Source organism: Struthio camelus, chromosome 14, assembly GCF_040807025.1.
Source record: "Struthio camelus isolate bStrCam1 chromosome 14, bStrCam1.hap1, whole genome shotgun sequence".
Lineage (NCBI taxonomy): Eukaryota > Metazoa > Chordata > Aves > Struthioniformes > Struthionidae > Struthio > Struthio camelus.
Window position 1 is genome coordinate 18,667,517 of NC_090955.1, and position 26,241 is coordinate 18,693,757.

General features: G+C 48.8%; 1 protein-coding gene across 1 annotated transcript in view; it reads left to right on the plus strand.

The window, feature by feature from the left end:
- Window positions 1-8,005: 8,005 nt before the first annotated feature.
- The window catches only part of WNT7A (Wnt family member 7A), a 39,532-nt gene continuing 21,296 nt past the window's right edge, over window positions 8,006-26,241 (plus strand). Inside the window, exons 1-3 of the mRNA XM_009688171.2 lie at window positions 8,006-8,192; window positions 8,967-9,193; window positions 22,114-22,385. Of these exons, the coding sequence (XP_009686466.1) occupies window positions 8,122-8,192; window positions 8,967-9,193; window positions 22,114-22,385 (570 nt within the window). The 5' untranslated portion in view covers window positions 8,006-8,121. The remainder of the gene's footprint in view (window positions 8,193-8,966; window positions 9,194-22,113; window positions 22,386-26,241) is intronic.

Below are 26,241 nucleotides of genomic sequence, written 5' to 3' on the forward strand. Positions count from 1 at the left end.
TGTAATTACAGTGGTATTAATCTGACCGCCAGTAGTGATGAGTTTGCTTCCCCTGATCTCCACATGATTTCCTCATGCTATTTGTTACCCCTCCCCATGCACAATTTTTGCAACTCCGCCCTGCGCACAGTCGGGGAGTAGACAACACCCTTGTTGTCCACGCTGCCACTCTCCACCCAGCTGCACACACTGTCTGCTTTGCTCATCACCGTGCACACGGTAAGTCCGCCCAACACAAAGCTCATGCTACTTTTGCAACAACCAGCATCAAGCACGGCTCTGCCTCCTTCTCCTCCTCTCATCATGCCAGGGCTGCCCAAGTTCAGTGTGCTCTACGGCCAAGCACTAGTACCCAGCATGTTTATTATGGAAAGATATGCTGGCAGGATTCCTACAGTCAACACTAGCCAGCCAAGGCTTACCAAGATGTGTTATAAAACTGAATGTCAAACACGTATCTCTTTTTCCCCTACCAGTGCTATTGCTACACCATCTCACTATAGACTTGGTATTTCCAAAGCTGACAAGTTCTCCCCTACTTTTAGCAGCATCTGTAGCTCTCTGGTTGTGATACTGCCTGGAAGACTGTGTCATTTTCTGGATCAGATCCATGGTGCTTAAGACCTTTCTTCAGCAACAAATAATCTGCTTTGACAGTTCATCGTTTCACCTCTACATCCATTAATAAACGTGTAAAGGAAGTGTCTTTTTTTAAGACAAAAATAGTATTTGCCTAAGTGCATATTGTGACAACTAGGGAATATTATTTTTTGCAAATACAACATTTCCTCAGTGTGCTTATAATGAGTAACTTGTTATGGAGCAGCATCACAGAAAGCTGCTAAAGAAACCAGGCAAGAAAGGTTAAAAAAAAGCCTAGATGAGTAGCATCCTTATGAACAAATAGCCACAGTTATGCTTGCAGGGGGACAAGAGATCGAAAGAGAAGTGTCATTGCAGAACTAGAGGCCTGTATGTGACACTGCAGTGGGCACCTAGTGACATTTTCACATTGCTTGAGATAGAACAGGAGATGCAGACTACTGGGATTCAAATTGTTCACTTAAAATGACTGTTGAAAACAGGCCTGCTTCTCTTAACAGCATATTCCTATTAGTGATGTTAAGCATTACTGTTTGGGAGCAACGTGCTTCTACAATACACGCAACAACAGCAGGGTCCAGCTGCGAGCAGCCAAGCTGGTACCCCGAGAGCTGCAGTCTGCCGAGGTGGGCGGTCTAAGGCTGATCGCATCACAAACATAGCCCCAACACCAAGCCTGGCGTGAGCATGCACTTATTTAGAGGAACCTGCAAAACCACTACAAGTGCAATGACAGTGAGTTACCTGGTCCTCAAGGTACATGCTAGCACAGAAGAAGATCAGCACATTTTCAAAGCAGCTCATAAATAACCTATGAGTCCAAGTCTGGTTTTTTGATACCAGATAGACTAACAATCATGCCCTCACATAGCAGACATTTCCTTGGCTTTGAGACCTGAAACCTACAAACAATGGCCCACCAAAAACAGGACTAGGTGGAGCTCACCAGCGCAGGCTTGGAGGTAACTTCACCAAACTGTTAACTTGTACTTTAAAGTATTCCTTTATCTGTACTTGGATTCAAGTACCTGAACAAATCCAAATTGAGGGGAAGCCTTGACTCACAGATCTTCATTTCAGGAGCTCCTCAGGCTGTGCCCATCTCCAAAGGGCAGCAGACACAGTAGAGGCTATAGCAGAGAGGAAAACCTACCCAGGCATTCATACATGGGCATAGCTCTCTAGCAACTTGGCATCAACTAGCTGCTTATCTTCCAAGTCACTTCATCATCAGGAGGCTCTTAAATCACAGAGACCACAGCCCAGCAGCCCCTCCCTTGTCTCCCCAAATCTTCCTCTGGCTTCCAGTCAGCCATCTCTCTCCACTAATTTAACTCCTCTAGGGCTCCAAACTCATCCTCAGTTACTAGCTCAAGCTGCAGCTAATTACCCCCAGGTGCCTGGCCCTGCCTTAACTGCTTCTGCATCCTGGCCTGGAATTAGCAGCGGTGATTGCAGGGCACTGTCTGGCCATCTTGGCCGGGCCTCACCTGGAGCCCCCCGGGGAGGAGCCCGGGGACCAGGACTTCCCCCCTCGAAGGAGGCAAACCTCCTCTGGGTTTCCCAAAACCCTGTCCTTCCCTTGCAAGACACGCATTTACATCACAAAGTCAATTGCGAATTCGGTGTGTCACCTTCTATTGCCACCAATGTTTGAAACCAGACAAGACTTCTTCTGGACACTTGCCCTGGTCCAGTCCCGCGTTGAGCCCTGAGAGCAGCCAGATGGGGAAGACGGCTTTTGCCCTTCCTGAGTTTTGACCTGCAGCAGCTTCTTACATAATTTACTCGTCTCAGAATGAAACCCTGCAGCGTGCTATTTATTGCTCATTTTGCAGTCCCATGAATACATCTGTAAACTGAGCAGTTACTGTGGTTGCTGATGATATGATATATTGCAGGAGGGGCAAGGAAGAGCCCAGGAAATTAACTGGCTTTGTGAATCTTATTTACTTACTTATTGTATTTTTTTAAACACCTTTTTAGGAGGTTAGAGATTCTTAATGCAGGGAGTGTTGGTATATTAACCTCTCATTTCTGCTGCCGAAGACTCTCTAGCCTGACTGTTACAGGAGATGTTTTGACAACAAAACAGTGCAGCTATGATTAGCCTGATAAAAGGGAGCCAGAGTTGGAGTATTGATGGTATGTGCATCTAGGATCTAGTTACAAAACGGGCTTTTAACCACATTCTCCCTTGTGAATTCACGTTATCAGAGGACATCTTTAAAAAAAAAAATAGACAGACAACCTTTCTTTTTTGTTTTACATGGGTATGTTTCTTGTGTTCCTTTATGTTTATGAAAAATGAGACATTAATAACCTTGACCAGAACCACACACTGAGCGGACAGGCATTGTGCAAACTTCCGTACTGAGCTTCACTAACGTACGTCGATGCCACAGGGAATCTGTTTTACGCGAGGAAGCTGTTGGATCAAGTTTTGCGTTTGTGAGGGAGTCCAAAAGGACCGTATTGAGACCAACAGACTTTCCAAGCTTCTTTCTTGATCTAATTTATTTTGAGAGTATATTTTCAGAGCTGATTAGCTAGTGCACTAAATCACTGCGCTGCCTAACCCCCAAAAGCAACCCTGACAAACAATTAACAATAGACACAGCATTGTGGCCGCAAGTGATGAATGGCTCCAGGGTGTAACTTGGGCCCAGTCTTTGTTCAGAAGAACATTGCTGCTGCTAAATAAAGAAACGGGTAGTAAAAGGTGAGAGTGAACAGATCGTATCTGGAATAAAGCTACTCCCTCTGCTTGAGTGTATGTGTTTCCTCAGACCAGGGAGCATCTCAGGAGCGACGGGCGAGCGCCTGCTCGGTGCGGGCTAGGTCGGGAGCGTTGACGCTCCAACCCTACCTCTACCATGGCCTCGGATGAAACCATCTCTCTAAGTTTCCCCTCTGCTGCTATATGCGAAAGACAGCAGCTGCCTGTCTGTGTGTTGGGCGCTGAGGTGGGGTAACTACTCTCTTCTAGGATATACACTCAGGACTCGTGTTCAGGATTCGGAATTTCAGGCCTGCGGAGACCATCCGCTCGGCCTGACCTCCCGCATCCCTCGGCGCGCCTCGGCTTTCGCAAGCAGCCCGCCGGCTCCCTCTGGCTCTCCGCCACGCCACGTGGACCAACAGCAGTGACTTTGCCCGGCCGCGCTGCCCGATCGCTGGGCAAAACACAGCTGGCCGCGCACAGGGAGGGATTCCCGCCATGCGGAGCGAGTCCGGCCCTGCCGGGTGCCCTGAGCTCGCTGCACTCCCACGCCGCGGAGCCCAATAAACGCGTGTGAAGGGGTCTGACGCTCGCCGGTGACGCCGGCAGCTACCCTCCACGGACCAGCACAGACGGTCTGGGGCGATCCTGCGCGGAGGCTGCAGAACCCTTCCAAGCGCTGGATAACAGCCGTGCACTGCCAAAGGAGGATACCTAGCACAAGGGAAGTGCCTGTTTCTAAATGACCGCCACAGGACCTTACAGCCTTATTAGCTTGGCTTCTAAACACAGAGGCAAGTCTGTATTCAGTCCAAATGGCAAAAGTTGCGGCATTATTGTACCTAAGCAAAAATATTGATTTCTGCTTCCTTACATTAAGGAAGAGGCAGGCTGGTTCTGGGTGTCTAGATTCAGTGAGAGTCTGAACGGTGCTGTTAGAAAATATGGAAGAGTTAGGATTTTTACCTGCAGACACCTTCCTATGAATTGAGCGCTCTGGGAGCATGCTTTCTAGCCCATTTTTATTTCCAGAGGCAATACCCTACCCTTCTGCAATCTGCACAGGAGTGTTATTTTATATCTGCCTTACCCGTGCGTGCGCACACACACAGCTAAGGCACAAATATTTTAGGAGCAGACAGGGTAAGGGAAAGTCACTGGTTAGTTCAGTAAATTGTCTTCATTTTCTGAGGAGCTTTTACCACTTTCTGCTCTTGCAGAGCTGTAAGACGCCGGTTTGCTTAGCCTTGACCTATCCCATCCCCCGTGCTGCGTTAAGCACCAACCTGCAGAGATAAGTCAGACAAAACAACTGTTTCTACCTTCAGCATCAGAAATACAGAAAAAGCAAAAATGAAGCCTAGGGAGCCCCTGGACTTCGCTTGTCAGGTCACCATAGCGGGGAAGAGGGACTGAAGCGCTGAAGTGAATGCAAATGACCTCCCGGTTCTTCTAGCTCTCAGAAGTTCACTTTGGGGGTCGATTTGCTCTTTGGAAAGCAGGCTTTGTTTCAGGATGACACTCCTGGCACTGGGGGCACGCTGCTCGAGCCCGTTTCTGTTCAAGGGCTGCTGAACAGTGGTGTGACCAGCGGCACTGGAAGAAACAAAAAACTTCCACCTCCACTGGGTGTCACTGATTCCTCTTCAGCAGCAGCTCTGTTGCTCACCTGCGGGGGTTTTTGTCAGTCTTTGGCACTGTCCTAGCGCCGAGGAGCCCCAGTGGTGGATCGGGATGTCATTGTACTAGGCTGTGTGCAGAGCAAAAGTGAAGACCCCCCCCCCCCCCCATTCCCAAATCTGCACAGGCAAAACGCAAGCTTTGGTGCCTGGCCAGAGCGACAACTTCTGCCTGATGTGCGAGGGGGCGAGCGGGACGCGCACAGAGCGCAGCGACGTGTCCCTACCGACCCAGCATAATGCCGGTTGTTGCCCTGCGGCTGCCCACGCCACCGGCCCAACGCGCGGCGCAAGGCCTCGCGAGCACCCGATTACCTGTCTGCTGCAGAAGCGTGCGCGGTGGGTGGGACACCACGGCCTCCGAAGAAATCAGGTTGGTTACACACCTGTTGGCACCGCTGCCCGACGTGCCTGCGCCAGGGCTGCCTGCGCCGGGGCGCAGCGCGGGGTGCCTGTCCCAGCACGATATCGAGAGCCGGCGCTAGGCTCCCCCTTAGCACCCGCGCCCTGTGCTCCTCGCCGACCCAAGGAGAGGACAGACGGATGCAGTTTGGAATAATGCCTTGGGGCCTGTCTCTTAGTGGTGCTTTCGTTGTCGGGGGGGGGGGGCTCCCTCCCGCCCGAAGAGGACATGCCCTAAACCTTGAAGTTACTTCTCCTTAATGTAGGGCACCTTGTCACCTTATGCGCACCGGTCACCTGAGACCAGCAGCGCGCTGGCCCACCGGCCGCCTTCTCGCACTAGGTACGGGCCCTGCGGCCCTGCGCGCTGGGAGGGCGGAGAGCGCCGCTCCCGCCGCGGCCGCGGGGGCAGCGCGGGGCCAGCGCGGGGGGGCAGCGCGGGGCGGCAGCGCGGGGCGGCAGCGCGGGGCGGCAGCGCGGGGGCAGCGCGGGGCGGCAGCGCGGGGGGGCAGCGCGGAGCGGCAGCGCAGAGCGGCAGCGCGGGGCGGCAGCGCGGAGGCATCGCGGGGGCAGCGCGGGGGGGCAGCGCAGGGGCGGCGCGGCCGCGGAGGCCCCTGCTGCGCCGCGCGGCGCCCGCGAGGTGGCGCCGTGGCAAAGAGTTTGCGGCGGCGGCGGCTCCGCGCCCGCCCGCACCTGCCCGCGGCCGCGCTCCGCTTCTCTTTCTTAGTGTTTTTTCCCACTCCCGCTCCCCCCCCGCCAGTATGTTATGTTGTTTTCCGCGGGCGGCGCCGGCCGGCACCCGCGGCTCGGCCGCCGCTGCCAAGGCCGGCTCGGTGCGCGGCGGGGCGGCCGGGGGAAAGGGGATGTGAAACCACCTTGGGTGCGGGGGGGAGAAAAAGGAGGAAAAAGGGGAAAAGAGCGGGAGAGGGAATGAGAGCGGCAGAGGGAGAGGAAGCGCCGGCTGCCCCCCCCCGGCCCCCCCGGTCCGCAGCGGGACCCCATCGCCCCCCCGCCTTGGACGCGGACCCCGGGGGGGGGCCGTGCTCGCAGCCCGCCTCCGCGCTCCCTGCGCTGCCTGAACCGCACGCCTTATTTCAAACCAACTTTCTAGTACAAATCCTTTCATTGGGGTTTTTAAATTTTTTTTGTTTTGCTTTATTTTGTTTTGTTTTCAGAAAAACACTATCAGCAGAACAATTCCAGCACCACACCCCCGTTATCATTTTAGGTAACCTCCCTGTTTGAAATGTTTTAAGTGGATAATAAAATAGTCACCATATCCGCCTAAAATTTCCTCAACGCGGAGCAGAGGGCTCCTGCGGGAGCGCCCCGGCCGCGGCGCTGCACGGGTTTTCCTGGGGGGGGGGGGGGGGACCGCGGCGCGGTCGGGTCCCAAAGACACCTGAGCGGAGCCACAGAGACCCCGGCAGGACCCCGGGCTGCGGCCGGGCCAGCGCCTGGACGTCTCTATCTCTGTCATTAACAGAATCGATCAAAAATAAGTGGGAAAGGCAATCCAGGTAGCTAGACGGAGCATTCAGGCAACAATGGGCTTTTTCTTCCTCGGCGGCTCTCCGCTAGACTCGCCTGCCTTGAATACCGGCAGATACCATCTAAATTGTCCCGAGCCGAGGACTTGGCCCGGCGGGGCCGGACAAAGCGCTGTGCGCGCCGGCCGCGGCCGCGCCGGGGCCGCCAGGATGCTGCGCGCCGCGGAGGGCAGCGGAGGGCAGCGGAGGGCAGCGGAGGGCAGGGCAGGGCAAGGGGGGACCCTGTCCGCGCTAATTTGTTAATCGCGACTCGGAATTCGAGAGGGAGCGAAAAAGCACGTTAAATGCGGGGAGGCAGAGAGAGGGGAGGAGCGTCGGGGCTGGGGCAAACGCATAAAACCAGCCCGAGGTGCGGAGCGGCCCCGGCAAAGAGGGCGACTCCGCCGGAGTGAAAGTTCAGCGCCGGGCGCCGGACGGGCAGGGAGCCCCGGGCCGGGCCGGGCCGGGCCAGGCGAGGCGGGGCGGGCGCGGCCCCATGCCGCCCGGCGCCCCGGGGCGAGCAGGGCGCACGCCGGGCCCCGGGGGCGCCCGCAGGGACACCCCGCGGCCACGCCGCGGCCGGGGCGCTGCCTGGCCGCCCCGTCGAGCCGCGCCGCCTGCCCGGCCCGCGGGGGGCCGGAGCGCGGGCAGCCTCCCCGCAGGCAGGTGATCTCTCTGCGATTTCTTGCTACCCTTCTTCCCAGCGCCCCCGCCTTTCTTCCCCCCCGGCTGGACAACTCCCTCCTTTGGAGAACACGCCCAAGTAGCTGAAGAAGAGAGAAAGAGAGGCAAAAAAAAAAAAAAAAAAAGAGAGGGAGAGGGAGAGGGAGAGGGAGAGAGTTAAGGTTGAACCCGGGGGAGCGCCCGCAGCCGCCGGCTCCCCGAGGACCCCGCAGCCCGGACGCTGCCAGCACCGGAGCGCGGCGTGTGACCGGCATACAGATCCGGGGCCGGGGGAAGGCGAGCGAGAGGGGCAGGGAGAGGCGGGGAGCCGCTGCGGGAGAGCCCCGGCGCAGGGCCATGGTGAGCGCCGGCGGGGCTCTGGGAGCGCAGCCCGCCGGCCCCGGGCCGCTCGCACCGCCGCGGCCGCTGCCGCCTCTGCCCTGAGCGGCGCCGCCCGCCCGCGCCCGCGCCCGCCCCGCGGGCATCGTTTCCATGCTGATCTGAGACACAGCAAACAAGGAATATGAACAGGAAAACAAGGCGCTGGATTTTCCACATCTTCCTGAGCCTAGGGATTGTGTATATCAAGATCGGGTAAGTAACTTTTTTTTTTTTTCCTTCCCCTCGCTTTTATAACAATTGCTCCCTCTCTTGCTGTCTGCCTAACCTGTCCAGACCTGTTACTATTTAACTCGGGAAGTCTGCGAAAATGACGGTGGCGATCCCGAATATCATTTTTTAGCAGACAGGTAGAGCCCCCATGTCCGTAAGCGGCCCCGGGGGGCGCAGCCGCCAGTGGGGAAGGCGGCAGCGCCGGCGATGCCCGGCGGAGCCGCGACGGCCGGAGCGGCCCCGGCGGCGGCGGGGTGCGGAGCGGGCCCGGAGCCGCCCCCGGCCCCGGCCGCGCTTGGGCAGGGGCCGCTCCGCGCCCAGGTGCGGGCGGGAGCGGGCACAGCCCGCGGCGGGGCGCGGGGGATCCCCCTGCCCACCTGCCCCTTCCCCGCCACCGGTCCGCGCACGAGCTGAACACCCTCCCAGCCCCTTGGCTGTGCGTGGCCCAGGCACGCACCGCGCTTGCATGTGCTTTAATTTACGAATGAGGAAGTCGAGTCCCGTTTTGGCAGGAGCCCACGTGCTCCTTATCTCTGTTTTATTTATGGAGAGAGAGAGAGAGAGGGAAGGAGAGAAACGACGGCGGAGCGGGGGGAGGCGGGTGTTTTCCAGGGGCACCTGCCAAAGCCGGGCCCCGCAGCGCGGGAGCGGGGCCGTGCGGGCGCGAGGGGAAGGTGGTGGGGTGCCGTGCCCACCCCGGTGGCTGGCTCCGGGACGTGCCGCCCCCCAGCCACCGCCGGACTCTTGTCGTTGCAGGGGTTTTTCCTCTGTGGTGGCCCTGGGAGCCAGCATCATCTGTAACAAGATCCCGGGTCTCGCCCCCCGGCAGCGGGCGATCTGCCAGAGCAGGCCCGACGCTATTATCGTCATCGGGGAAGGGTCCCAGATGGGCATCAACGAGTGCCAGTTCCAGTTCCGCAACGGGCGCTGGAACTGCTCGGCCCTGGGAGAGAGGACGGTCTTCGGGAAAGAGCTGAAAGTGGGTACGTTACCTCTCTGCTAGCTACTGACCGGCTCCCGCCCGACGGCCGCGGAAGGGGTGTCAGACAGGCCTTGTGGGATCAGCAGCCGTCACGGGAGACGGGTGCTGGAGCTGGGAAAGAGCAGGGAGCGCACGCGGCGTGCGCCAGCCAGGGCAGGACCGTCCCCTTGAGCACGTTTTCACCTGGACGCTGGGGCTGTCACACTGACACGCGGGACACCTGTAGTTCTTCCTAGTAAGACGTCTACCTTGGCCCTCGCTGTAGTTCAGGAAAGCACTTTCACAATGCTTTAGCTTCCTCTACAGTATTTCACTGTCTTGTTCTCACAAATCCTTTGCAAAAGATTTTTCATCTGTGTGCATAGGACAACAGCCTTATTCACCTACGTAAGGATGAGCGAAAGGTGTTTGGTTCTCGTTAAAGGCAGTGGTCAGAGGCAGAACGCGGAGCAGAGGTAGAAATACAATCCTGGGGCAGAGAAATCTCACAAGTGATACTGCCTTGGTGTTTCCACCCTTCAGGACTAATGTCTTTGGGTCGAGGAATTAGCCTCATTATACAAGATTTCTACCGCATTAAGTAGTTATTCTACAGTAATCATTTCTAGTGACCTCTCTATCACCAGTGAGGATAGGTACTTTCCAGTTTGAGATGTCAGGGCATTTACAAATGGACTATTCTAATCAACAGTCAGAAGAGCCCATTTCCAGTTTCCATTTTTTCAGTTATTGCTACAGTACAAATATATCAACATTCTTAACTAAAATAGCATTAATCACAATAAACACAAGTATCTGAGGAAACAGAGCTGAGGTTAGAGCTGTCATACCCCTGTAGCGCAGAACGCACAGCAGCGGGGCTTACTCATGTTTGCTGATCGGACGGTACTTGAAATGCAAAGCGTTAGGAAGAGACCAGTGTTTTCCAGACACAGGCACAGTCACTTTTCGAGTCATAATTGCAAGCTGATCACTCACAGGATGGCAATCCACGTCCGGGAGCAGAAGGTGGGACGGGTGGTTTCTGGCCTTGCGGTCTCTCTGCCTTTACATCTAAAATTTAGATGTAAAAATCCGGAAAGCCAGTCAAACAGTGATAGCATGATAGAAATCATGGATGTTTTTGAGAACTAAAGCACTGAATAAGAACAAAAGCTAGAAGAGCCATGAGTAGCTGTACAGCAGCTGTGTCCAGCCTTTTGGGAAACCCTCTGGCCTGGCCTGGCTCCAGGCGTCATTTAGTCGTATGGGGACAAATGGCAGGATAGAGACTTAGTACCACTTTCCTTGCATTCACTGAGAACGCTCCCCTTGGAGCATTTTAAAAGACAGGTAGAGACCCATGTCTTTAAACGGCCCTTGGGGGCGCAGTCTCCAGCGGGGGAAGGTGGCAGCCCTGGTGATGCCCAGCACTCTCAGGCTGATGCGCTGAACATAGATGTTCACATATATTTTTACATATGTGTGCATGTAGATACGTGTATTTTCCAATGTGTAGAGATACTTAAGGAAAGAATAAAAAGAGAACAGAAAAGTAAATTTTAAAGCCCAGCGTGAATTACGGGTCTATCAACACCTCCTATGACCATACACAGTGAGTCAAGTAAGGTGTGCAAAAATCAATCTGCAGAGCTTTGTGGAGCACATCTGAAAATGGATCATGTACTAGGATTAGCTCATTGCTTCTGTTCCCTGAGCTGAGCTGTCCCTGTCGGTGACCCATGCAAGTGTTTGCCACTTAGTCACTGAAGAGTCCATTTGGATGGCTGACAGATTTGGGCTCATTTAGTCTAAGAGTAACATTTCCTTAAGCAGAAAATGTGAGAAGGATTTCTTCTCCTCCAGCAAATCATAAAACTGCAGAGTTACTGTGGTCTGTTGCATAAACATGCACTCAGCTCCTCTACCCCCCCCCAAAATTGAATTATTTAGCTAGTGGGTTATATTTAGGTCCTTTTAAAGAAAGTCAATATTAAAGGAAGTAGACTTTGATCTGTCTTTGAGGTGATAACTCTTAATACATTCTGTCTATCCATTATGATGCTTAGCTGGATAGGGCAAATTCATCGCTGGTTTCAGAGCCCAAGCAAGCGTTGAATATCATCCAGATTAATAAAAATCCTTTAAAGAATAAGCAAAAACTTCAAGTCACTTATGCATTTACATTTAAAAATGAACTTTGACCAAAACAATCACTCAGAGGTTGAGATCTGCAATGGTGAATTCGACATGCAAGGAGAATGTCGTGTTGCACAAGTAAAAATAGTAGGAAACTCAAACCCCATGAAATATTATAATATAACCACTCCCGTTCAGTTGTCCCCCTGTTCTTCTGCTTCTTGTCTGTTAGCATGTATAGAAACCTTGAACATCTGAGACAGCTCAGCTTTCTACAGAGATAAGGGAAAAGCATCCATTTCCTAGATTTCTCTCTTTGTCCCTAAGATCTCTGTAAGGAGTGTGCTCTAGGTTACCGTTCACAGAAATACAAGCTAATATTTCACTCTAGTTAAAAAGGGTAAAACCTATGTGCCGTAAAGCCAGATGGCCAAGTTGGTGCCCACAACTAAGAGGAGATAAGAGGTAAAAGTCCTGCGTGCCTTACACTAAATAGGAAGGAGAGAGAGGTAAAACGTGTGACATGAAGAACCATATAGCCTGCAGGATGTATCTGAGGTTTGTTAACGCACAAAAAAACAATCCAGGTTAATATTAGGGCAAAAATATTATACCCTTATATCTTTTTTAATTACTAGCAGCAGCTCCAGATTCTCAGTCCTTTGGCACAATGTATATTACAAATCGGCATTCAAACAGTAACTAATACATTAGTCCCTTTTATAGTGCTCAAGGACGATTATATTTCTCCGCCAGTTGCATGTCTGAAGTTATTACCTTGGCAGTACACAGGGCACCGTTGTCTTGCCACTGGCAATGCGGTCATTAGGCCACGCGACCTCGTTCCGCTGTGCCTGCGAGACGGCCGCAGCCCGGCTTTGGAGCGGCTCGGAGGGACTCGCGCTGTGCTGAGGCGGTGACTCCCGGACGACAGCAACGCAGCTCGCCTCACCACTGCGCTGGGAAGTGAGGGCCGCATGGAAAGTCCAACGCCAGTCTGCGAGGATGTGTTTAATAACTCTTATTCGACTAGGGTTTGGGTGCGTTAGTCCATACAGATAGGTTACCTTGTATACTACGTATTCTGGTGAACTATTTCCCAGCCAGTGATTTTGGTGCCACACCAAGTTAAATCTCCTCAAAACAAGGTTTAGTTGCTTCCACCTTTACTGGGTAATCTATTTTACGAATGTTATGCACATGCACCCAAATTATTCGCGTTCTCCTGCGGGCACTGCCGTGTGGTTCAGGAGGCCTAAGCTCTCCCAGTAGCTCTGCTGTTGTTTGGCTGAGCCACCCTGGCACCCTCCTCTCCTCCTCTGCATTTCCCTTTTCCCATTTTTAAAATGACAACAGGGATACTAGCCTTGGTAAAGCTCTTCGAAGTTTATAGAAGGAGAACGTCGTACCAAAATTTCCTGTTCTTATCTGTTGCACGTGTGTATGCATATTTAAAAAAAATCACATTTAGCCTGTTTCCCAGTGATACTTTACTTGTAGAGTTACAGTTAGCAACCATTTAAATTTGTTCATGCTTCATATGGCATATTTGTGACCACAGACTGAGTTTCCAGATTCATAGCAAGCTTCCAAGCAGTCCACAGCGTATGTACTCCATTTCTTGTGTCATTTTATCTAGTTTGTCCTTCAAAAGAGAGATTCTTCCCTACTGACACACTGTGGATATCTTATCATGACAGCTGGTGACAATAGCGCCAATAACATGAAGAGAAATAACAGAGTACAAATGACATCAGTTTACTCCAGCTGAGGACTTAGTCCAATCACAAGAAGAAATGAAAAAGCCACAATCAGGATTAACACAACAATTTTTTTTCTAGACAACTCTATAGACACCTCATTAATAATGTAAAGTCACAAAGAGAATTTTTAAAATAACCATGGAGATGATACAACAATGCAATTATGGGTGTTTTTGAAAACAAATGTATTTGCTAAAGTGGTCGGCACTTCTGTTCCTGAAGACAGCCACTATAAAAAATAAGGTTTTATAGTAGGATGCCCACATCTGTTCAGGTGAAATGTGATGGAAGTCTAAACAGTTGAGCAACCAGGGATGCTTCTGATAGAATCTGCAAATCAGATTTGGGCTCTGAGGGATCAGGGAAAGAGCAAGTGTTGTGGTGAAGGCTTGTCGTCAGGCGCCTTCGTAGCCCGCTCTGGAGCGTGTAACTCGGTGAACTGGTAGTCAGCATAACTTTGCGCTTTGTGATAATCACAAGCCAAGGCACAAGCAGGGAATAATTATCTCAAGTAATTGCTTTAGGATATGCGTGCATTTCACGGCATCTAGAGGACAGCATCTGCTTGGCATCACAGGGCAAAAATACAAAGCTCTGTCCTTTGGTCATAACGGAGCAGCAATGCCACTATTAAAACACAACTCATAGCAAAAATTCACAAGTAAAAATACTACAAACCATTTGATTGCACCTCTACAAAGTGGCACATCAAGGTGGAAATTAGCTTCAGTGCAGCTCTATGAGAAGAAAGGCAGCACAACCTTGCAAAGGCCAGTCATGGGCCCTGCCTGCAACTGGGTAAAGGGAACCAACTGAAGTCTGTGAAGATGTGGTAGTCCCTGAAGACCATTACAGCAAAACTGGTTTCAATCACGTTTCATCCTGGTCTTCCTACAATCCATCAATTGCCTGCTTTCTTTTACACTGAAAAGCTTTCCAGTGCAATCCCCCTGGTAGCTTCACCCATCTTACATTACTCAAGCAAGTAGTGAAGCTGAAATCAAAGGGAGAATCCACACGAACAAACTGGTCTAAGCACTTTTGAGGGTAGCGGGCTCACTCAGCACCTATTTACATTGTGCACAATGCCTTTGACTCAGGGATTGTTCCAGATGCATCCAGATGTATAGGTTAAAACACAAGAGGCTCTTAGCTTTGGATTATACAATAGACTATTAGCTGTACACTGCTCACTGGACCAAATTTAGCAGTGATTTACTTTTCATACCTTAAAAAGCTTTTTTTTTTTTGTGACTTAGCGTAAGAGAGGAGTGGACATTTCCATTCTCACGCATTGAAACAAATGACAAGCATCCTACACACCAAAATATAACTAGCTTGCTCAGTTACTGTCAGTTAGGCGCCATCTCTTTTGCTAGCACGCAAAAGGGAACAAAATCTAGCTCATTCTCCCGTAGCTTGTCTGATTTGGTCTGGTCTGGTCTGGTTGAGTTAAAAGAAAAATAATACAATAAAACTTCACTTTGCCACTGCTATACAGACAAAGCCTTTCAAAAACACCCCAGGACAGATGTGCTCAGAAAGGGCTCCATCTTCAATCATCTTCTAGGGAGCTGTGCTATTAAACACTGGTGTAGTCTCTTGGTCAGGTTTTAACCAGTCTGATTCTTTGAATTACAGAATAACACACCAAGGAAGCAAGCACAGCTAGATCCACGTTAAAATGCCTGCTGTTTTTCTATTGCATGGAAGATTATCTGCACGCGTCCTTGGGAAAATGGGGTTCTAAGCGTTGCTGCACTATTTAGTGCTGTCAGTATTTAGAAGAATGATTGATAAATACTCTATTTTCTGAACCAGTGGTGTTACGAAACCCTGGAGATATACAGAGAAGAAGTATTGTTGTAATTAACAGGAGTCTTGCTATCTGCTCAGGTAGGGTCAGGATTTGCATTTTTGTGCTAGGTTTTCAGCCCATTTTTACTGCTCATTTTAATGTTAGTATCTTGCACAGGAACAGTTATTTGCGGGCAAACCAGAGGCCAGGCTGACATATGGCCTGAACACCCCAGACCAGCCTGCTGCTTTATGCTAAGAAGTCAATCTTTCTAAGCAGGGACTGTCACAGTAAGATAAAACATTGCCCCAAGGTCACTGTAGCTGGAATTCCCATCAGAAGGTTTTCATACCTGCCTTCAGATGTGTCTTGTGAGTACATGTTTCAGAGAAACAAAAAGATTACATTTCATTAGAAAGGTAAAATAGGTATCTCCTATTGCAGGGTCAGTACATGGCGTTTTCTAAAATAATGCTGTGGTGTGGAGGGATCAAAGCTGCCTGAAAGGGGGAAACTCTGTCTTCCGAGCTCCAAATCCTGGCTGTGATTTTTGCAATGCACATGCCTTAAGTCGTTATTTCAGAAGCTTAAAAAGGGATATTTTCAAAAATAGTCACTATATCTGGGCTGCTTCCTCTCCAAGAATTTCATTTCGTGTGTTGATGAGACAAACTTGGCTTGATAAAGTGGGCAGTGACTAAACCCCCCAAAGGCTCAAATGTCTTTTAGAGCAGCTGCTTATTTAAATTGTTGGTACTACTGTTTTAAAAGCACATACTACCAGGGAACTGTCATTTTCATTTCAAGTCAGTACAATATTTTAAGGGCACCCAATCTCTCAACACTTGGAGCCATTACAGGAGGGGGGAAAAAGAGGAGGTGGATACTTAAATGATTTTTTAAGCTACTATTTTATTAAACGCACATGCTAGATTAAAGAAAGATAAAACCAAAAAAACCTCCAAGACCAAACATAGTCTACCAAGAAAAAGGAGGAGGCAGATCCCAAAGTAGGCAGAGGATGAGTTCGCTTCTTCATTTTTACTAGCTGTGAATTATAACCTCTATAGAGAGATGTGAAGTAATGTTAGCTATGGCACATAATTGGCAAGGTACGTTGTATTTTCCATCTTTATATTTTCACAATCAACATATATTTCAGTTCATGTCACTACAGGTAACTCCCTCTCTGACCCTTTGGCTTTACATAGCAGAAAATACAACCTATGTTTTCCAGTGAGATAAATAGAAATTTGTCTTTTTTATTTCCCAGATTAGTCAATTTATGAGGGGGACTGATATGGTGGGCCAAGCTATTTAGAAACATACTTAGATACTGCGAGGTCCTGAACTGCTGAGCACTTACTGACTTCCTGCAAGTCAGATCCGCTCCGTGTCTTGCAGGCGTAGGCCTTGTTTCCCAGCTAACACCAGGTCATTTTGCTTATTTTTTAAACTAAGTTCTCCAAGTTTTTAACCTATGTGAGAGAAGCTTTTCACAAACTGCTCACATCTGATGATTTAACTTAAAGGGTTAAACGGCCCAAATTAGCGCCAGAATGAGGCCCTCTCTCTGCAGCAGATCTCTTGCTGATTAGCCAAAGCCCGGTCCTGCAAACACTTATGCACAAGAGCAGAGATGCACACGTGGCTGCTTGCAGGATTAGCGCTCGGAGGCACGCGAGAGCGGCTCGCAGCGCGCCCCGCGGCCGGCGAGCCCCCCGGGCTGGTGACGTTCATGCGCTCGCTCACTCGGGATGATCTTGGCGCTTCCCCTTACGGGCACCTGAGACCCCGCGGCGGCTGCTGCCTGTGCAGGTCTCAGAGACATGGTCAAAGACCGCTTGGGATTGTCATGTGCTCCCCAGAGGAGGGGCTCAGGACAGGAGTCCAGTGCTTTGGAGGCCTACCGGCAGCCTAACGGGGAGCGGGGGAGATGCGGGGAGGCAGGGATGCCGAGCCCTCCTCCATCAAAGCAAACCGGCCCGCAGGCGCTGCCGCGGCGGGCAGCGGCGGTTCCTCGGCAGCAGGCACGACGCACGCATCGTTCACGTCCGGAAGACGTAGGAAGAGCAGGGAGATATTCGTGCCCGACGCATTGCCGGGTTCCTACAGCACCGGAGCGCTCGCTTCGGCCGAGCGCAGCCCCCGGCCCGGAGGGAGGAGGCGCTGCCGCCGCGCGGACGCCTGCGCCCACATGCCGTGGCCGAGGCCAGGCGCTGCGGGTCAGGCGTGGGCACCGGCGCGCTCCCCCATCCTTCTCGCCGCCGCCAGCCCAGCCCATCCGCCAGCCTGGCGCCGCGATTCCCCCTGTGAACGCTGCCGGGCCGAGAGAGCCCTCTCCGACCGCCGGCCCCGTAAGCGACCAGAGGGACCCTGCTGGGACTCGGAGCCTTTTCCGACGTTTCTAGCGCTGGGAGTTCACATCTGGTGCGGATTTAGCCTTTGCTTGTTCCAGACCCAGTGAGAAGACCCCGTCCCTTGGCAGCTGGAAGGGCGGCTTTCTCACGGACTCACCGGTTTGGGGATTTGTTTCCCCCTCGCTTTCTCGAGGTTTTCAGCAACTTTTGCCAGACTGACTATACGGATGAGAGGAAGATCCAGACCATCCACTGGCAGTTTAGACTATGAGAATCTCACCAGTTTTGGTTTTGTTGTTGAGCAGTTTCTGGCACTACTCTGACAACGCAAGTCAGAATATCGCTTATGGCTGCAAGGGGACAGAGCTGTCTGCACAAACCCGGGGAACTGCGGCAGGGTTCACCGTGCGTCCAGCAGACAGTTTCTGTGCTATGGAAGGGGCACCTGTACATGAGTTGCACTTCCAACTATCAAATACCAAGGGAAATGCAAAACACCATTTTTTTTTTACAGGTATAACCAACTCTCCACCTTTCTCTGCAGCTCCTGTACTTCTCAGGCAGCCGTCGTTCTTCCTTCTGTCAGTTAAACCATCACAAATGGCTTGGTATGCACCCTTGCACGTCACTGCCTGGAAAAACCTCCACAAGGAACTTTTAAACTGACCCAGCACCTGGGATCATGATTTGCACCAGTCCTCCACAAAGATCAGCTGTTTGTTATATGCATTTTAAAATTTAATTTTCTATTTTTTCCAAGGCACGGATTTAAACTGAGTTGCAGTTTGAGGATAGATTCAATGGGAATTAACTGCAGAAACATTTAATTCCTGGGTCTCATCCCCTCATCCCAGTGCTTCTACGCCAAAGGGTTGGAAGATTGTTCAAGGGATGGTTTTGTTACCTCATGCCTATGAGTATATCCATTTAAATTTTCTCCAAAAAGTCTTTTATGATCTCACTGCTAAAAACATACTAGTTTGCTCTTCCAGCTGCTGTCTCATCTTTCCAGCCTTCTAGAGAAGACAAATCACTGCAGTATAGGCTTTTCCACAGCCTTTCAGTTATGCAAGTTATCCTATATTTTCCCTCCCAAGAGGGAAAGAATACTTTCCTGGCAATACTTTACCTGGCAAGAATACTTATTTGCACCTTATCTCCCGCTTTGCTGACTTTCTTTGTCCTCCTGAAGCAGAATTGCTGTTCCCATGTACGAAGCATTTTGTGATGCTAGTCGCCATCACCTATAGCTTAAAACAAACACAAAACAGTAGCAGTATCATGTTGATATGAAAGCCTGACCTTTTTTTAAGACTAAGATCCTGAATTTTATACTACTAAGTCTTCAGAAGGAAGTTAAGGTTCAGGACTAAGTTGGCTATCAGATGCACATAAGACGCACAGGCTGAAAACTAAGCAAGAAAGAAAACAAAGGAGGGTGCAATTACTCCCCCACCATTCTAGCTTCCACAAATCATAGGAGGTCATTTCCCAAACTGCTCGTCTTTAGGGGTCCGGGTTGTGCCTTTCAACCTACATATATGCTGAGATTAGAGTTAATGTGGAGCAGTACCTCCCTTGTCAGCTGGCTCTAGAGCATCAGCACAAACTCAGAGGAAACAAAGTGTTGCCTGCAGGGAGCAGCTGTTTGCGTGCACCTTGTTAAAGCAGTGTTTCCAGCTGAGATCCTCCAGGCATTTCAACTGTCTGCTGAAATAAGAAGTGGAGCCGTAATATTCATTACTTAAAAGTGGTGGGAAAACACGTTTGCATGTTATCCCATTTGAGCATTGCTGGTTTGGTTACAAAAACCCTTTAACATAATTTTGGTATGTAAAGCCCTGTCATGGAACAGGCTCAAAATAAGCTATGCCTTCCCAGAACGTGTTCCTATACCACCCTTTATGTGCTGATGTTTCTATGGGCTAAACAAGGGTAATGAAGCTTAAAAAAGTGAATCATTTATGCAAAACCTAGTTAGTTTGATGTGGGTGTAACAAGCGTGCACCACTTTGTCAGTACTGTATAACCATCTCCTGATGGTACTTCCTACCCAGATCAATTCCTCTGGACATTTGCTTTGTTTACCTTGTAATGTCCTAACCTTTAGTTTTCAAAAGCTGCCTTTCCCCAAACAGGACAAATCTATAAAATAACTTAACACGTGTAAAAGATTTTAAGAGCAAGCTTGCAACTGGATTCTGCTTCTGCTTGCACTGATTTCATACCCTTTGTATTGCATTTTGTTCCTTGAAGAGGCAAAAGAGCTGCTTCATCTTTACGATGTTATGAGTATCAGATGAAAATGATCTTTGAATTTTTTTTATTCTAGTTCCTGAAAACAACTTGCGTTAGACTAAAAATCATCCATCTAAAGCAAAACCAGAATCAGATGCATACTTCAGCTCAAAACATTTTTTGAGGCTGCCCCCTTCTCACTGCCTCATGAAACAGAAATCTGGCCTAAGGCGTTGCCCCTTCAAGGAAGCAACCTGAGGGGAGAAACTGGGATTTCTTACTGTACCCTCCCTGTTTATCAGTGCACTTTCCATAGTGCTGCACTTAAACTAGTGAGGATGTTCCTGAGGATAAACTGGAGGAAAGACTGGAAAGGTTGCCCTGGCTGGTCCTCCTGGGCTCCCCCTGGAAGGAGACCCCCTTTGCACCCGCTGCCTGCGGGCTCCCATGCTGCTACACCACAATGCTGAGAGCACAGCTCCACATATACTTGAAATCAGTGGCTGGTTCTGTCTCCCTTTTCTCACTGAGTTTGGCTTTACTGCTTCGGTTTCCTCTTGCTGCTTTTACTTCTGAGGACATTCACTCCCTTCAGAAGGTGGCACTGACTGCAGGAGGCTGTGGCAAAATGCAGGTCTCACAGTTCACTCCGGCAGTGGCACATTTTTGGGCTTTGTAGTATGGAGATCCACAGCAGTTGGCTACTAACGAAGGCAGGTCTGAACCCTGGCTCTCCACACCAGGCCCTCGTGGTGGCTGTGTCCACAATTACGTATTGCCTCCATAGGTGCAGAGAGCAGGAGGCTCTCCATAGGCTTCATCAGGTACTCTGATGTGCATAGACAGTGGACTGGGAACCACAAACTGAGGACTTCTTCCCCATATTTACATTTTCATAAAAAGGCTCTAGTCCTGAAAAGGCTCATCTACAAAATCTATAGTCACAGCAATTGAACATTTTAAGAATTTTCTTTTTTCTAAATAAAGGAAAACAAGAAATCCTTTGAGAAAGTCTAATTCTTGACTACAAGTTCCTTTACAAACACAGTGCATAGCAGTAGCAGTGGGACATTGCCTATGCCAATAAAAGGGCATGCAGTTGCCCATTAACAGATTTTTATGATGTCATCTTGTTTTCCATTTTACTTCCTTGCTCATAAGGAAGTGAGTATTTTTCATTAAAAGAACCATTTACTGACACACAGAAAGCTAGATCATGTATGTGAAAGTGATGTAGTTGAGAATGAAGTGCTTGTAAGATTTTCTTCCTAAGTGATTTTTTTTTTTGTGAAATCCAATAAACAGCAGAAATGTGCTTGCTTCATGAAGAATAAACTATTGCCAGCCGTTGAGTTCTGCCAGAACTGGCAGATGTTTAAAGAAGGGAAGCAGATCTTCCCATCTGCCCTCTCCTAATTAAGAGCCTGATTCTGATCCTATTGATGCAAAGGTACATTTTGTCACTGGAGAAATAAGAGTAGGGGCAGGTACTTCGTTCAGAACATGAAGTTCTTATTCAGTGAAATGCAACTATTTTATGAGTTAAGAGTGCAGGATCTGAAACAGGTTTATTCCTATATGTATATATATATTTATTCTAACATTTTACATTTTTTCTATGCAAACTGAACTATTTCCAAAACCAAATCTAATTTGATAAAAAGAAGAAAACAAGAATATTTAAAGGGCTCTTTGATATACCTGGACAACCTCTGCAAAACTTCTTGTGTTTTGAAGAGGCCCTCTTTCAGCAGAACTGGGTCCAAAAGCATCACAGATCACCTAGGATTCACACTTTGGAATTTCACACACTAGAATCTAGGAAAGTTTCAAGAAGATAAACTAAATCGTTGATTTAAAGTGACTCCCCCAAACAGAAGCCTGTCATAGATGACTATCTGACATGATGACTATCTGACTAGATGACATACCGCCTAGAATAACACTGGCTTTACCACTTCCTCATAGACATCTGGTGACGCTGTTCCTTTATCTTGCTTTTGTGATGATACTTACTACAGGTCAGAAAACTTTTTTCCATCCTGTGAGAAACTTTGAGATTAAAAATGAAAGTTATTGCCTTTAGTCTGGACAAGCAGCGGCGTTGAGAACTTGGTGAAGCCTACAATCTGAAAGAGTACAGCTAAAATATTCAGCTAAAATATTTTTCAAACAAGATTTCTAACTGAAGTTGTTTTCCTCTAAAAATACCTTTTAGTGCAGAATTTGTAAACAGAATCCTATTTCTGAGCTGATTTTAAAAAATAGTTGAAAAAGGGTGTTTTACCAGTTCCACCCCCAGTTCCATCCATTTTCTTTTTTAAAAACAAGAACGTTTGCCAACCCTCCCTTTTCTTAGGAATAGTTTACTTTGACTACTTCTAATGCCATCTAGAAACATATATATGAAGTTGCCTAAATAATACCTTATTCCTGAGAACCTCATGGAAAGCTATCACTTTAGAGAGTATCTGAACATCCACAAAAATCAATACTTAGAAGAGTAGAGACCTGCTTATGCCTGCAGATTTACAGCACTGCTAATAATAGTCCTCTGATGTTTGCACTGCAGCAACTTGCATATCTTTTTCTTACTAACAGCACCATGTTGTATCACGTATTTACAGCACTGTTTTAATTTCAGGCAGCAGAGAAGCAGCATTCACATACGCCATCATTGCCGCTGGAGTGGCACACGCAATCACGGCCGCCTGCACGCAGGGAAACCTGAGTGACTGTGGTTGTGACAAAGAGAAACAAGGACAGTACCACAAAGAGGAAGGATGGAAATGGGGAGGCTGCTCCGCTGATATCAGATATGGAATAGGCTTCGCCAAAGTGTTTGTGGATGCCAGGGAGATTAAGCAGAACGCGAGGACCCTCATGAACCTGCACAACAACGAGGCCGGGCGGAAGGTGAGTAGCTCTGCTCTCCTCGAGACGCGGCCATCACCTGCCTCGGGTGAGAGGTCCGGCTAGACCGTGCTCCGTGCATGGGAACTGCAGGGTGCTCCAACACTAACGTCATCGTACGGTAGACAAGTAGGCACCTTTGCAAGTTATACAAGCTTGTTGGGACTATCTGTCCATCAAATATTTGTCGAAATGTTACTCTTTACAGTTGTAAAAAGAAAAAGCAAACAAACATTTTACCTGGAAAGTCAAATGGTACTTATGATAAAAAGCTTGCCTGCTACTGTGTGGGTAAATGGGATTCTCGTCAGGTTCAGACATGACTTTCTCACTCATTTGAAAAAGGATCATTTTCAACCCAACTGTTTAAACCTTGTTCTTTGTGTGAGGACTGTATCTAAAAGGAGGAAAATACTTTCGCAAAAAGACCGCAGACTGACTCACTGTAACGCCCTTACATATATTTGGTTTATCGTTTTGCACAGAGACCTTCTTGCGCCCCCCCCCGTTTCCATTCTTCAGGACTGGGTAGCTGAAAGCAATTATTGCAGAATCAGCACTTGGGAAGACAAGAATTCAGCAGCTTCAACCATGTAGCTTTCTTGGGGATTGCGGGAATCCCGGCTGCCCTGGATTTGCTGCCATTGCCGTCCGCTGTAGTTAACCAGCTTTCTGATCCGCAGTGGCAGCAGATACGGGTGCAAGACCCAACCTGATCTGTGCTCTTCAGATGCTCGCCAGCCGGGCTGCTCCCCGTGTGCGGCAGAGCAGGCTCGGCGGCGGAGGGCTCTCCCCCAGCCCAGCTAGGAATAGCCCAGGGATGTCTTTGTACCCCCCTACAACTGTGTGCAGGTACAGTCCTATTTGAAAGGAGTCCCTGGGAAAACGGCATGTTCTTACTCAGTTGTTGCAGGCCTGTTTCCTGAGCCTAGTAACAAAAAGCTTTTTCTACCATTTTTAAACTCCTGGATCTTTAAAGGGCTAAGGCAGGCATAAGTTATCTGCGCTTGCAAGTACCTCACCTGCCAGAATTATCTGTTCTGTATTATGCCCTTAGTAATATCTGTGCTGTTCCCAAGCCTTTTCTGGGTTGTGTCACAGCTGTATAGGTCACACTGTATAGGTGTTAACGCATTACTGCAGAGCAGCATTGCTTTCTGTAGCTGAATGTAGCAATTACTATCTTGCTGATGAGATCTTACAGAATTAATGTAGATCCTCTTGCTTTCTTAGCTCTCTGTTTTACCTTCCCGATTATTTGCACTCCTGTGGCATTAGTACAGACTTTGGCACTATCTTACTCTGACTTGGAAACAAATGGGAGAAGGAAGTTAGGAACAGCAATTAATTTGTGGATACTATTTTTGTTGGGACAATTATCTTTAGGCCCCAAGACATCTCCGCTTAGGCACCATATGCTAGAGATAAGCATATGGTATTGAAAAAAAAGCGATTTCAAACCCAAACAAAAGCCTAACCTTTTTCTTATTTAGTGCTACTGAAGCAGTTTTTTTTCTGTCTTCCTAGAATCCCAATTTTCTGGGTCTGGTCCTCCAATGCAAACATGGTACTTCAAAATACTAGCAAAATTAACACTGAATTCTGAGCATAGCTCAAGGACTAACCATTAATTTGTCAATCAAATAATCCGAGTTATCTTAGTAAAGATACTAATCTTTACTATTCGCCTTCTGGTAGCACAAAGGCACTACTTATTAAAAAGCATGGCAGAACATCAGGGTCCACAGTGTCCTCTGCTACACAAGCTCAAATACGCTGACATCAACAATAGCGGAGGAGTTTACCTTTGTAGAAAAGATAATTGCCTGAAAGGCCTGTTTATGAGGTACGTGATAGCACTGAAAGATTTCCCCCAAAATGACAAACTGGCCTGTAGAGGACTGCAAATATAGACAGAACTGGCTACTCTATTAGTAAATTATTTCAAATGCAAAGCTCAAAGATGTAGACAAAAAAAGAAGTTCCTCTTAGCACGTCAGTGTATTTTTTGGCTCCATTATCAACCAGGTATGGAGCTAGGGTGGAGAAGGAGGCACATTAGTCCTGGAACTGGCCTGTGGGAAGGCAAAACATGCAGCAGCCTCCCCTGAGGACATGAGCTCCTTGTGTTTCTCACCTATACGTGCACAATTTGCTGTCCTAAAAAATTATGCCTGGAAGATTCAGCTCTATGCATTGTTATCTGGCAGAAGGGTGGTGTGCGCTATCTCTGGCGATCTGCCATTTCTCCAGCAGGCTCAGGAACTATTCTGATCTAGAGATATTTCTACGCTTCTTCCTGCATCCCTTACAGAGCAAAATTACTGATCTTTGTTCGAACAAATCTCTGTTCGAAATCTTCAGGGAAAAGAAAGAGTAACATGATTGAGAAAAGGCACGTTACTCCACCAATCTGTAGAAGAAAAATAAATGATGTTTTTGCTAGGGAGATTCCTTTCAGTCTTTGCTCTTATGTGAAAGATCACAGTATTTAAGACAATTGGCAGATGGAGGCCTATATGGGTATTTGGCAAGCTAGGTCTCTCAAACCTAGAGAGTCTTGTTTTAGGTGCTACTCCCCCCTTTTGGAGCAATATGAATCTTATCAGCCTCCACACAATCCATTCTCAGTGGCTTTCCTCTGGGCTACAAATTCTTGTCTAGTTTTACTTGCCCATGGCTAGGTTTTTGATGATATGTATGATGATATGTACCTAGGAGACAGACTGGCACCTAGTGGAGCTTTCAAAAATAAACTAGATACTCAGTTCTTATTGATTTGTTATCTTCACCTGTAGGCATCATTACACCTTTCAAAAGCCAGCCCCCACTATTTCTTTGGTTCTTGAGAGGCAAAACTGAACTGCATGCTGTGCCCCACTGTCCTGGCCTCTCATGGCTGACCTATGAAAGGTCCTTTTCTAGCATGAAAGCAACTGCAGCAAATTCAGGATGGCAAATCAGACATATAGTGTTATCTAGTTGTCTTCCTATGAATCCTTTCACTGGTAAATTCATCTGTTCCATCTCAGAGAGCAAGAGCTGGCATACTTCGCGCTGAAGTAGGCAAGCCCGCTGGACTTACACAAGGAAGCTGAACATAGGTAAAACTGCATGGTATATACCAACACAGAGCCACCAGGAAAAAAAAAAAGTCTAATCCAGACATTTTGGAGGCCTCGGTTCAAGATCTTCTTCCACCTCCTTATAGTCTCATCTTACCTAGGCAGATGTTTCTCTGCTGCCTCTGGTGTCAACCACTGTCTGCTGAACCTACTGAATATGCAACTTTGTTAGAGCAATAGTATGAGCACCTGTTAGCTCTTGTATAGAAGTAAGATGAAAATTGGCCATGTCGAAGATGGAGGATTTTAGAAGTTATAGGTGGAGCAGATCAATGCTGCTATTTCCTTTTCTTGAACAGCCCTGCTAGTGTAATGTCGGTGTGCGCACCCAGTGTGCAATGCGAAGCACTCCCTTCTCAGTTCAGTTTGCATGAGAGGTCTGCATTTCCAGCTGCTCCCATGCTGCAAATAATGCCGCCCGGGATGACATGCTGGCACACTGGCTCCTGCAGAATAGCACCCAGGATGCCTCAGCTGCTGGGGCAGAGCGAGTAACAGTTTTCCTTATTGTTAAAAGTTGAGGCTCAAACTCTTGCTCTGACTTGGGCTAGCAGTTCTCCCCAGATTGCTAGGACTCATTTTTGCAGCACAAATGCATGACTTTGAAGTTCTCAGGCTACTTGGAGGGGAAGGGGAAGAGTTCAAAAATGGGGTTGCATGCACTCTGTGAAACTGGCCCCAAGCAACCTGGGAAGACTCACATCGTTTGTCAAGCCGTTTAGAGAGCAGCTGTT